This window comes from Solanum pennellii, chromosome 1, assembly GCF_001406875.1.
Source record: "Solanum pennellii chromosome 1, SPENNV200".
Taxonomy (NCBI): Eukaryota; Viridiplantae; Streptophyta; class Magnoliopsida; order Solanales; family Solanaceae; genus Solanum; species Solanum pennellii.
In genome coordinates this window covers 101,120,703-101,134,390 of record NC_028637.1, presented here as the reverse complement: position 1 = coordinate 101,134,390, position 13,688 = coordinate 101,120,703, and the positions used below count along the sequence as shown (strand labels likewise).

The window sequence follows — 13,688 nt, the reverse complement described above, 5'->3', positions numbered from 1 at the left end:
TAAGAAATGTATCATGTGCAATATTATATTTTTCAACTGTGACAAAAATTAAAATATTAATTAGAACTTGAAGAAAAAATTACATAAAAATAAAACTATATAACTTTTCATCTTCATTCATTCACATAATAATAATAATAATAACAATAATAATAATAATAATAAGAAGAAGAAGAAGAAGAAAAAGAGCAAAGTAAAATGAAGAAAATAATGTTAATTGAGCTTTCTAATGTGTTAATTAGTAGAGTTTCATAATTTAATTTTTGTTGAATAACATGAAATTATATATCTAACTAAAAAATATAATCAAAACAATACATGAATGAATTAATCTTCAAAATATTTGGTAGTCATTCAAACTTTTTTACTAATATGACCATCTTCTTGATGAAATCTTGAAATAATTATGATTCCTTCTTCATTTTCATAAACTTGTACCAAACTAATGCAAACATCAATTTGATGAATCTTGAAGAATATATCTATGATCTTTATCAATATGAAGATCATATAGTGAACTTATTAAGTACATGATTGATGAAAAAGATGAAGGAAAAAATGTAAAAGAGGAAAAAATTATACTAATAAAAAGAAAGAATGAGAAAATGAGAATGATCATTGAACATAGATAGTTGTTATTTATAGTTTGTGTAAATCATAAGAATAATTAAAAATAAGTTGAAAAGACATATTATTTAAGTAGGGAATATAAATAGATGGAGGTTTTGTTGTAACTTATTAGGTATAATTAGAATAATAAATATGAATGAATTTTTTAATTAATAAATAATTTATTTAATGAAAAGAAATAAAAAAAAAATTAAAAAAGGAGGAAAAAAAGAAATTGAAATGGAGGCCATAGAGAGGTGCCACATCAGCTCCTCTATGATCCTCATTTATATATATATATTGATTGATTACTTAATTTACTATCGAATTATCGATTAACCTATTAAAATAATCTCAAATCATTAAAAACTAATAATATAATAACTGAAAAAATCAAAATTCTTATCAAAATCGTCTTTTTTTAATTTTAGTTATCAAATCAATTTGATTTTGAATAACCACGAAATAACAGTCATAAAAGTCCATGTAAATTCATATATGCACATTTTCAATCCTTTTCATATGATTTTACTTGTTTACTATCATAAAAATATGATAATTCAAAATTTAATGCCCTAAATTGATAAATCAAAAAACAATATCACATAATTTAACATTAAAATACACATTAATCATATTGTTATTCTAATCATTTTTCTTCCGACCAAAAATTAAATAATCTAGTAAGATCCTTACAAAAAAGAATAAGATCGTTTAGTAAGAACGTCTACTTACCGTTTGAGTAAGTAAAAAATAAATAGACGAACAAAAATGATTTTTACTCAAAAAAATTGGAAACACACTTACTTAAGTTGAATCATTTTCTTTCGAGCTTTGCACTACATTAACTTGTTTTTAATATTTGTCAAACATTTTCAGAAATAAAAAACTAACTTCCTCAAAAACAACACATAGACAACAAAACTAGCTACACTCAAACAATTTATTTTATTAAAATGTATAAAATTTTCTTAAAGAATTTTAACCATAAAAATTAAAAATTCAATTACCATTGTCCATTTTTACGCTTCTCTCAGAATTATAGTTTCCATATTCGATAAGGATCGTTTTTGTTACGACAGTTCTTTTTATATCTTTTAATCAGTTAAATCTAACATATTAGATTATTAAGGGTGCAAGTAATATAAAATTAATTGAGGAACTGAACAATGTACGAACATCATTTAACTTACGCACATTATAATTCATATGCATACGAAAACACACTAAAGAGTAACAACAAAACAAAAATGCATGGGAAAAAACTTATCACTAACAAAAAAAAGACATAATACTTAAAACACTTAAAAACATAAACACAATTCAATTTTCCATAAGTAGCTTTTGACCAATCTTGAAGGAAGCATAAGCATCAATGCAAGCATATTCAACTTGGCTAACACTTAGTTCTCTTGCCTCCCAATTGCTCATGCTAACATGTTTTGGTTTAGGCATATTAAGACTACATATATCATAAGCAAGATCCTTCAATCCTGGACGTGAATACCTACAAGGCCATTTTTTCTTAGCAACATCACGAATATCAGCCTGATTATAACAAACCAAACCATATTCATTTTTCAGTTTAAGGATGTCTTCACCAACCTCAACTCCAACAAATGTGAAATTAGGATTAGCCAAAAATCTCTTCAGTGTTTGTGGGATTTCGTCCAAATAAAACAATTGGACTATGAGACAAGTGTTGTCAATGCAGAGTTGGAGTGTGGCTAATTTGTTGTTAGTGTATTTACTGAAATTGGGCTTCCATTCATTGTCTAAGCCCACAACTGTTTGTTTTCCAGAATATTTGGAGAGCATTGAAGCAGCCCATTCATTGGCAACAGCAGCTTTGTTTGTCACTGTTGTTTCAATTATTCGACCACCAAATCTAATGTTGTACTTTTTGGTGGTGCCAGAGCTAGTGCTACCATATGATGAATACATTTGGAAATTAATACTATAGTTATTTGAATATAATTTGGATTGTTTGGTGTCTTTTATGACTATTTATAGTAAAGGAAAACTAATTAATTTGTTTTGGAAAACTCAAAAGTTTTAATGAATGGTTTACTAGATGCATGCCAGGGATGACTGATGAGCTTTTCAAATACTTTTGTTGTTAATTTTGTTTCAACTTCCTAGGAGAGAATTTATCTTTCCAAGAGTTTTCATTTACTGAATGGATAATGCTAAATGGCCAGAGATTTTAAAAATTTATAATATTTTATTTTAAAATAAATTAATTTTTTATTTATTTTTTAATTTAAAATATATCAAAATTAAACGGGTAAAAACGTTCACTAAAATAACACAAGTAAAATATTATTCTGATCAACAAGATTTTCTTGCCCAAAGTACACAAGGTTTACTAGATGCATGTCAAGAGTTTATCTTTATTTATGAAGTTTCAATATTAAAAGTAGCAAAGAAAGCAAATCGGAGTTTTAAAACTCTTGACTAGATGCATGTCAAGAGTTTATCTTCCCAAGAGTTTTAATTTAATGAATCAATAATGCTAAATGACTTGATAATTTGATCAGAAATTTATAATATTAAACGTATCAAAAGTTAAAAAGTTAAAATTTTCCCCTATTTTTAATTTAAAAGTATCATAGTTAAAAGGCTAAAAATATTTTAAAAAAAGTAAAATAACATAAATATATCATTCGAGTCAAATTCTGATTAGATTTTCTGGCCAAATTTTTTTTTTTGCGGAATGTACATAAGGTTTACTAGATACATGTCAAGAGACGTTTATCTTTAATTATGAAGTTTCATTATTTAAAATAACATTCAAGCCAAAAGAAAGCAAATTGGAGCTTGTCTTGAAAAAGGGGAAAAAAGAACTAAGATTACCTAAAAAACGTTTTAAGTTAAATTATTTCTATTATCTTTTCTTAATCCCAAAATAATCACATCAATTGAAATTGAAATCGAAATGGCGGGACTATTTTCTTGCCAATACAAAGTTTAAATAATCACAAGAAGATTTTAAAAAAGAAAAAATGTAGCACATCAATTTGACACCCATGGTAGAGGACAAAATTGAAAATGCTTTTATAATTATCACACAATGGGCAATTTGTTATTAAATGGAGTAAAAAATATATATGTTTTTTATGGCAAGATTTATTGGGACACAAGGACATGAAATATATGATCCCTAGACTTGGGACAACATCTCCATTTCGATATGTTTGTGGTCCAATAAGATCATCCAACAATTATCAGTCTACACGTGGATGCCCTAGTGTGGATAATGACAACTCCAAAAATTAATATAATAAAAACTTTATACTAGTAGTATAGTACTAATGAAATAGATATGTACTTTCGTGAAAAACACATTAAGTCTAAAAATTTATTTATTTATAAGTTCGATCGATTATAAATATCTCGCGAAGATTCGTATATAAGGAAAAGAAAAAGTAAAAGAGAAGTCAGTTAACGTTTTATGAGTCTCAGCCATTTATAGTCGTTCTCATTAAAGCATGAGATGATTTGTAATTAGGTAAAATTATAACTATGCAAATAATTTACTTATAGATAGTATTTGCTTGCTTATTTCATTTTTTTTTTGTAAAATTAATAAAGGACGAATGAAAAGACAAGTATATCGGACCACCAATAATGACATGTGATGTGTAAATCAATGGTGCATGTGATAGTGAAATTATATATCTGTCCAAAAGAACAGATAAACAAAGCACTAATTGAATTACCATTATATATAATTCCTCTAAAGTAATTTTTACACTAAATTTGAATTAGTTGGGGTGGCCCAGAGGCAGAGGCAGAGATGTTGAAAGTGAAAGATCAGAGATGGATGTAAATGAATTGAAAATGGAAACACAAAAGCCAATTTCTTTGTACGTAATATACACACATTAATTATCAGCACGTTATTATTACCATGCCTACTTCTGCACATTGCAAGACTTGTTAAAGTATTATTAAACATATGAAAAAAATAAAATCTTTAATTTAGTTAAATCACATTGCATACACATAATAAGCATATATACCAAACTACACCTAGAGGAATTGTGCCATCAATCCAGCAAAGGGTATTTAGCATTTTAAGAGTATATTAATTTGCTTTATTTGGAGTTACAAGAATGAGGAATGTTTCAGCAGTTAGCGGACAATATTGCTGGATTAGTGCCTAATTGCTCATTTCTGTTAATCAATTTGTATGCACATTATTGGCCATTATGTGATGGTTACAAAATTGTTATTGCCGTTGTATTATTCTGGCAGAACAAGTGGTCAACTATATATGATCATTACTCCTCCATATTGCAATTTAAATTTCAGTTCATTATTCTTTTGTAATTTAAATTCAATCTTTGTAACCTATGTAACATTTCTAATTTTTAGGTCATTTATTTTTACTATTTGCTACTTCATTTTATTGCTAGAAAGACTTTTTCTAATATAAATAGTGATGGTTATGCACAGGATACAAGAAACCTAAGATCTAATTTCACATGGTATCAGAGCAAGATCCGTCTCACACAATATTGGAGCCCTCAAAAATCAAAATTACCCACGCACCAGATGATAAGCACTGAGAGTGAAGTGGGGTGTTGAACAATGACAAAAGTCCCACATCGGTGGTTAATGAGATAGGCGAACTCCTTTTAAAGCTTGAGCAATCCTCCTCCCTTTGAACTAGCTTTTGGAGTATGAGTTAGGCCTAAAACCCAATATCACAAATATAGAGTGCATAAAAGTTAGTCCAAAAAGAGATCTCTTATTAGTTGAAAGGAGGTGTTTTTTTTTTTTGAGATTTGGACTCAACTCTTGTCCAGAGTCGTTGAATTATATTTTGAAAGGAGGTGTGTTTTTTTTTTGAGATTTGGACTCAACTCTCATCCAGAGTCGTTGAATTATATTTTGTGAAGTTTATTGTATCCTAGAGGGGACAAGTCAAAGAGGATTATTATTGAACCGGTGAAAAACATTTGCTGCAGTAAGCTTGAATCTCCTTATAGAGAGAGCGATATATCCGCGCCTAACTTCTTTCATTTTTATTTTCACTTGTAATATTCTCTTGTAAATTTTTCCAAAAATTGAACTTGGGTACCGACAAAAACATCATGATAATGGCATGTGCACGTGTTAGCTGGTAGACCAGAGAAACTAAAGTTGGATGAGAGTGACGTTTGTCTGCCATTTTCAACTTCACCATTAGAGAATGGTGTGTAATTAAGAGATGTAAATGTACGTAGCTAGCAAATGTGATTATCAACACAGGTGAAAGCAATTGAAAAGCAAAAAATAAAAGAGTATCTCGTTATCGAAACAGCAAATGCTTGGATTCTTTTGCACCCCTATGCGCATGTGCATCTCTTAACTGCATGGGGTCGAAATTATTATGAATAATTTAAATAAAGCGATTTAATTGATCAATCATTATCTATTGAAAATTAATTTTTTTGTCTTATAAAAATAAGAAAAAGCTCTACTTATTACATCTTCCCTAAATTGGAAATATTGTTATGATAATTTGTAAGAAGGAACTAAGTTGATATATATTTTTAGTTTGTTCCATCAACTTATAATTTTGGAGGAAAAACAAAATTATAAAATTACTCGACAAGTACTTAGAGTCATAGAGTAACTATTCTTTCTTACGTCCCTTTATGGTCAAAGTGGGTGGGAACTTAGGTAATTAAATATTAAAATGTGGTGGAATAGTAAAATTCAAATAAAAATATTTAATCTATCCACAAAAAAGTCATAAAATTGCGTTCTTTTATTTTTTGTTTTTTAGCAAGAGAACTATGCCTAAAGTGAAGAAACACACCTACATAATTTGTGGGTACTTACAACATAAAGATATAAAATTTATGTGCCGTGAAAAAATTGTTTTATAACGATTAAAGAGAAATACAAATTAAAAATTAACACAAAATAAAACCGGAAGTGGAAATTACCCGGAAAGAAGCTGGACTTGACCATACCGGGCCACATGATATGGCCCATATCCCTTCTACTTATCCATTTATGGGAAACGGAAAAATTTATTCGCGTCAGATATTTACATCAAATTAATTTAATTTCAATTATTATGTGATTTAGTAAAGTAAAATACATATAATTAAGTAAAATAAATTATAAATTTAAATACATAAGATATATGTATTGAATTGATATAAACATTCGGTGGGAAAACTTCTTAATTTTAATTTACTTTCTGCACTAAAGAGATAATTAAACAAAAAGAAGGATGGATGGAGAAGGAAAAAACCAAATAAATAAATAATCATCAAGACGTATAGTAAAACCAAATAAATAAATCTTGAAGTAGAGATTGACGATGAACAAAGTAGGAAACACTTTGTGACACAAAAATATATTAGATCATAAATCAAATATTAGATGATTATACAAAATCGTAAAAGAAATTAAATAAGTATTATTCATAGAATTGACCTTAATTTGTATTGGCCCCCATGAAGATTAGAGGACAAATTAAATTGATAGAAATGGTTTCGGCAGATTGCAAAATATATATGTTACTTTTAATTAATACTATTAAATTTTAAAAAAATATACAAGTAAAATTAAGGGAAGATGTATTGGGACAAATTCATGAATATTTGATCCCTCGACTTAGGACAAAAATTGACATCAACATTTGGGTTTTTTTGTTGCCTCTTAAATTGTTCTGTCCACACGTGGTGAGGTAATGTGGGAAATGACCTTTCACAAAAACAAGTCAACATTAAAATAATTATTTTATTTCGTATTATAAAAATTAATTTTTATTTTTATTTGTCACTTTTCACCGACTATTGATCAAATTATTTTATTATGAAATCATGATATAAGCTCATAATTCAAATTCTTCATTCAACAATATATTATTATTTTTACATTCAGTTATCTTTTAATTATTGTTATTCAGTATTTCATTATAAGGTTACAAATTCAATTTTTATATCCTTAAATTACATTTAAATATTTAATTATACAATTTTAGAGACAAGCATTATCTTAAATTACAGAGTATATTACAGAGTATATATATATATATATATATATTTTGTATATACTATTTGTTTCAATATTCATTTTCACCCCCTTATCCTTTTGCTCAAAATTCCAATTATATAGGAGTATACTATTTTCTTCTAAGCCTACTTGCTTATTAATATTTTATTTAATTAAACTCCACAAGATGACATGAGAATGGTGTAGAAGGAGGAATTAATTGATTTCAATATATATAAATTAAATGGGTGGTCCTGATCCAATGATTTGTATCAAAATCAAATGTAGGCTAGTGACTCCCAGGTTGGATTTCACATGTATATATGATATATCTACGTATATACCAAACAACTATTAACTACCAGACTCAATACAATCATGCTTTCTCTAATTTATGATAAATTTTATTTGGATATTTAAAATAATTAAATTTTTATTCTAGTAGAATGTTTAAACACATGCTTCTTAAAGATATTTTATTTTAAATTTTTAAAAAAACTTTGGTAAGTATTTTTAGATATAGAGTTGTCAATATGGGCTAGATCCGTTGGATCGACATGGCTTTATTCGAGCTTTAATATGGTTGAGCTAGAAATTTTTAAGCTCATTAAATCACATAAATATGCTATATTATAAAAATATTTACCATTTATGTTAATATATTTTTTCTAACTAAATATAACTTTTTTTTTAATTGAAAAATTATACATTCATCGCGTTTTTTTTAACCCTTTTTCCTCTTCTCTTTTCACTCATTTGCTTCTTGTCTCTTTCTTTCTCTTTCTTCTGCTTTTTCGTCTCTTTCTTTTTTTTTTGTTATTCTTCTACTTCTTCGTCTCTTTCTCTAGCTTTATTTATGTTCCTTCTCTTCTTTTTTTTTTCTTCTTCTTCGTGTTTTCCATCTAAATAACCTACTCAAATCAATTTATGCCCATCTGTCACTATTTTTATCCAAAAATAAGATGAAAGGAGGAATAGAAAGACCAAAAACTTATACAAAATTACATTTTTAAGCAGAAATTTCAAATCATTAAATTACAAAAGCAAGATCTCACCATTGATGGTCATTATAAAACTTCAAAATTTGAATTCATCATTTGGATTTTACGAACTTGTGATTAGTTTGGATAGGTAGTTCCTACAGATAATTAAAAATGTCGTTTGGAGTTTATATCTCAATTTTAAGAGGTTTGGTTAATTTTATAATTGATTTTAGGAGACATTAACTTAAGATTCGAAAAAAGTGAAGTCTATGGAACTACATCGCAAATATATTAAAATTGTATTAGATATGTTGCATAATTGTATTAAAATCATGAACAATAATTTATAATACATATTACAAGCTTCACTTTTTTTTTTATAGTGATATCAACCAAAAAATTTAAGTAATACATATATAACATAGGCATCATACATATTGCAAATATCAGCCATGTTCTTAGAGATACAAATCAAAGTAATTTATAAGACACTTATAATACGTAACTTATTCATGAATTTTACAAGTTTAACTCAATCTATAAATTGTTGTCTTGTCTTTCGTTAGTTACGTTTTTTATTGTGAATTTTCTCTTCTAATTCAACTTTAATATTGTGTAATACACTTTTAATGTAAATTAAATTCATTTTTTAGTTTGTTATTTGTTACTATTAGGTTATTTGTTTAATTCATTATTGATATAAACTTAATTCACTCTATAGATCATTGTCTGGTGTTTCATTAGTTACATTTTTTTTTATCCATTCATAATTCTCTCGTCTAATTCAACTTTAATATTTGTGTAATGCACTTTTAATACAAGTTAATTCATTATTTGTTTATTGGTTGATTTGTTATGATTGAATTGCTTGTTTAATTCATTACTAATACAAGTTATTCAATTTATAAATTGCATAATGCTCTTTCGTTAGACTACATTTTGCATTCATGTTTAATTCGCTTCTAATTCGACTTTAATATAAGTGTAATACATTTTTAATTCAAATTTAATTCATTTGACAGTTTATTATGTCACTTCACTTGTTACGATTAAATTACTTGTCTAATTAATTATTAATACAAGTTTTATGTAATTTACGAATAAAAGAGAATATTTAAAATAAGTAATTATTTTTTAAAAGAGATCACTCAACATAAATTGTGGACAACAAGATCACAAAATGAAGACTTGCAAAAATGTTATGCATTACGATAAAGAATAAGGAATAAATATTTTTTTTTAACATTTTGTTTTAGAAGTTGATTAGTTTACTAAAAATATTTTCATTTTTTGTCTTCTAGTTAAGTATTAACACATGTCTAATATTATGTATGAATTGATTAAAAAAAATTTAGTTGTATATCACTACAAAACATGTGTTAAAAATGCTATGTATAATTCATTTGTATTACATACAAATTATAAGTGGTGAAAAAAAGTATTAAATATGTATTAAAAATAGTTATAATTCATTTTTATTACATATATAAGTTTTAAGAAAATTTTAAATCGAAGCTTGCATTATGAATTAGTGTTGTCTTACAAACGTATTAAACATGTATTAAAGTTGTTTAAAAATTATTTTAAATAAGTATTGCTAAAAGTTGACAAAAATGGTGATAAATTAAAAGTATGCTTAAAAGTGGTAATTATTAAATAAAAGACCATCACTTATGTAATTTTTCCTTTAAGAAAATAATTTTTTTAGCCTGTTTGAATAAGCCTAAAAGATATAGGTTGGACCGGCCCGTAGGCAAATAAAAATTAAAAAATATAATATAATATTAAAATTTAAAATTAAAGAGAGTCCAAACTCAAAACAATTAGGTTAATATCTTTTAGATACTTTTACTTTTACTTGAAAAAAACATAGTAAAATTAGGGATAAGGGTCTGACAAATATCTGAACTTTGGCCGAATTTGCCGTTGCGATACTAAACTTTCATGAAGACCTATTACCTTTCTAGACTATTTAATATTGTATTTTAAACATATATATTTTTCCATGTGGACATAAAAATTAATGCAAAATTATAAATAGTATTATGTCCACGTGGACATATATATAACTTTAAAATACACTATTAAATAGTTCAGGGGTAAAAAATACACTATTAAATAGTTTAAGGGTAAGAAATACATTGTTAAATAGTTTAGGAAGTAAAAAATACACTATTAAATAATTCGAGAGGTAATAGGTCCTGAGGAAATTTTAGTATCGGAATAGCGAATTCAACCAAAGTTCGAATATTTTTCAGATACTTATCCCTAAATATTATAAAGATAATTTTTTTGTGGTTTAATTAACAAGCAGTAACATTAACATTATATAATATTGTTTTGTCATATTTATGATAATATTTTTAAATTATAATTTATAATTTAATTTAATAATTATAAAAAAATATATAATTTTAAAAAAATGGACTGTCTCCCAGCAAGCCTGTAGCTCACGTACTTGTGCGTTGGGCCGATCGTTTTCTGGCTCATATAAAAAGTGGGCTACTTCGACTTGACCTGTAAAATATAAAATCTGTATGAAGTGGGCTAGCCCATATAACAGCTAAACTTAGTTATCCTAATGAAATTTAATGATAAGCTTAAGGATGGTGCATCTGTATTAAACAATCCTACTATTGTGTCCCATAACTCTATCCCAATTCTGAACCATTTCTTTACTACCTAAGTACTTAATTAGAACCATCTACACATCTTATGATCCAAATTCAGCTAACTTTGACATTTTAAAGGGTTAATTGTGGTATTTTGTAAGCAAATTATCGAAGAATCTAATTGTAATTGATCGGTTTATCTAGTCGATCGATTGACCTTCGATGATTCCTCTCTAATAAATTGAATCATATAACCAAAAAACACTTTTTAAAAAAAATTCTATCTCGTTGAAAATAATAGCTAAACATAAAAAGCATATCTTTGAGGGATTTCATTGGAAATATGCGTATTTTTATAGTAAATATGAATTATCTCCGTCCATTTCTTGTCTAATTGCTTACCTATAATCATGTGAATAGTCAAAATAAAGAAGCTTAAAAAGGGGTTGAAATAAAGTTAAAACTTAGAAATAAAAGGTGGTCTACTGGACCAAAAAAGGAAGATACATATTTAAATGGATGTCTTATTAGTTGAAGTCACATGGTAGCATGTGAAATTGTAGTGTCTCCATATAGTTTGATGAATNAAATAAATAAATGAATAATGTTCTCTTTTAAAGTTCTAGAAGAAAACTATGTAGTGACACATCAATCAAACAATGAGTTTAATTTGTTGGATGAAGGAGAAAGCTAATTATTTGAATTAGTCTATCAACATTATCCACCTTGTACAACTGTACTTGGTTTATAAAAAAACAAATACTATAGTATATAATTGGAAATATAGTAGGCATGTTAGTTGAATCACCTTATCTTGCTCATAAAGATAGAGTAAGCCTGAATAAAAGAGTAATTAGGTCAACCTAATCCTTCATTTGGTGTAATGTAATTATAGTTTAAGAGACTTAAAGACCTTTGTTTGGTGACAAAACATATATATATATGATCACAATCAATGTCACTTTCCTATATAACCTTTTAATTAAGTTTTTTTTATTATCATTTATAATGTGATCAATAAGAAACTATCAAACTTGATTTTTACCTTTCACCAAACAATGCCAAAAGATAGCCATCACTACAAAAAGAAGAAAAATATCAACAACTATACACAAAAAATTATCTGCTTCTCTTTGCCTATGTCAGACAAAACAGAAAATTCATTGAATCTATTTTGTTTTGATTGATGTGGGAAAAAAAAAAGGTGATTTATTGGTAAAGCTTTGAGACACCACGACATTATTACATGACCACAGAAAAATAAAAGTAGAATGTTTATATGTCTTAAATTTAAATCTAGATCACAACTCTCATCCTTCACTTATTTAATTTTGATAATTCTATCAATTCCTGAGTGGTTTTTATAATTAGTAGTACTAAAAGTGAGATTCGTAATTTAATTACGTCCATATATATTAGAAAAAAAAATTAATTTAGTTATGACCATGTTTTTTTTTTTTAAAAAAAGACTTGATCAAGTATAGATATGGTTGAAAGTTCAACTTTATTTTAAATAGGTTTAAAGAATGGTTACAAGTAAATGGAGGTAGACGTGATATTTTAAAACACAAGGAATGTGAATGTTATAGAGCGTAACCTGAAGGGAGGTCTCTAAAATTATCCCTTAAAAAATAATATTCGCAAGTTGATATTATGTTTGGACGTCTATTTTACTTAAAAAGATAGATCTTAAAGTTTCGTGAATGAAAAATAAGAAAAGAATTGAATTTTTTTTTCATACTTGATAAACTCTATCTTCAAAAACTAACTAAATAATCGATACAATGTATAATGATTTTGAACCTTGAAGAAAGAAAGAAAAGATATATATAGTGCAATGTGGTATAATGATTTAAATAAAAATTTGGCTAAAATTTTCATGTGCAAATGATGTGGAAAAGTTTTATGAACATGTAGGGTATAATTTGCTTTTATTCTCTACAATGATTATATTAGTGTGAGGGGTGCCCCGTTAGCACATGCAAATACCAAAAATGATAAAAAGGAAAGGTGTGAGTGTGAAGAAGAGATCAAAAGAACATGTGCTTCTTTTGTTTTTCTATCAATTGATACCTTTGGACTCATTCATAATCTTCTTCTTTAAATAATGTGGACATCTTTCATCCACATCATTAATGAAGTGGATTGTGTAGGCATAGTATAGTGAAGGGATTGAATGTATGGTGAAATTGGAACCTTGGATTGTTCATAATGGAGTTGAACTATTGGAGATAATAACTTCAAATAAAGGAGAGACAAATTTCTTGGTTGATAATCTTTTAAGGTATAAGTGGATAGGTTAACGTAAATTTTATTAGTTTAGGAGATAATTATTTAGATATATTTTTAGTTTGTAACTTGATAAATTTTATCAGATTTTAATGTGTTTAGATACGCTGAATCACGTCTAGATAAATGTATACATGAGATCAAAACTGTGTGTAATTTTTTATAGATATACTGTATCCAAGTGAATTCTCAT

At 26.7% G+C, this 13,688-nt stretch overlaps 1 protein-coding gene across 1 annotated transcript; it reads right to left on the bottom strand.

Moving 5' to 3' along the window:
- Positions 1-1,932: 1,932 nt before the first annotated feature.
- LOC107025676 (Werner Syndrome-like exonuclease) lies at positions 1,933-2,553 on the bottom strand. Its single transcript, XM_015226442.1, has one exon. It carries the CDS (start codon positions 2,551-2,553, stop codon positions 1,933-1,935), a length of 621 nt encoding a protein of 206 aa, XP_015081928.1.
- Between the last annotated feature and the right edge of the window lie 11,135 nt (positions 2,554-13,688).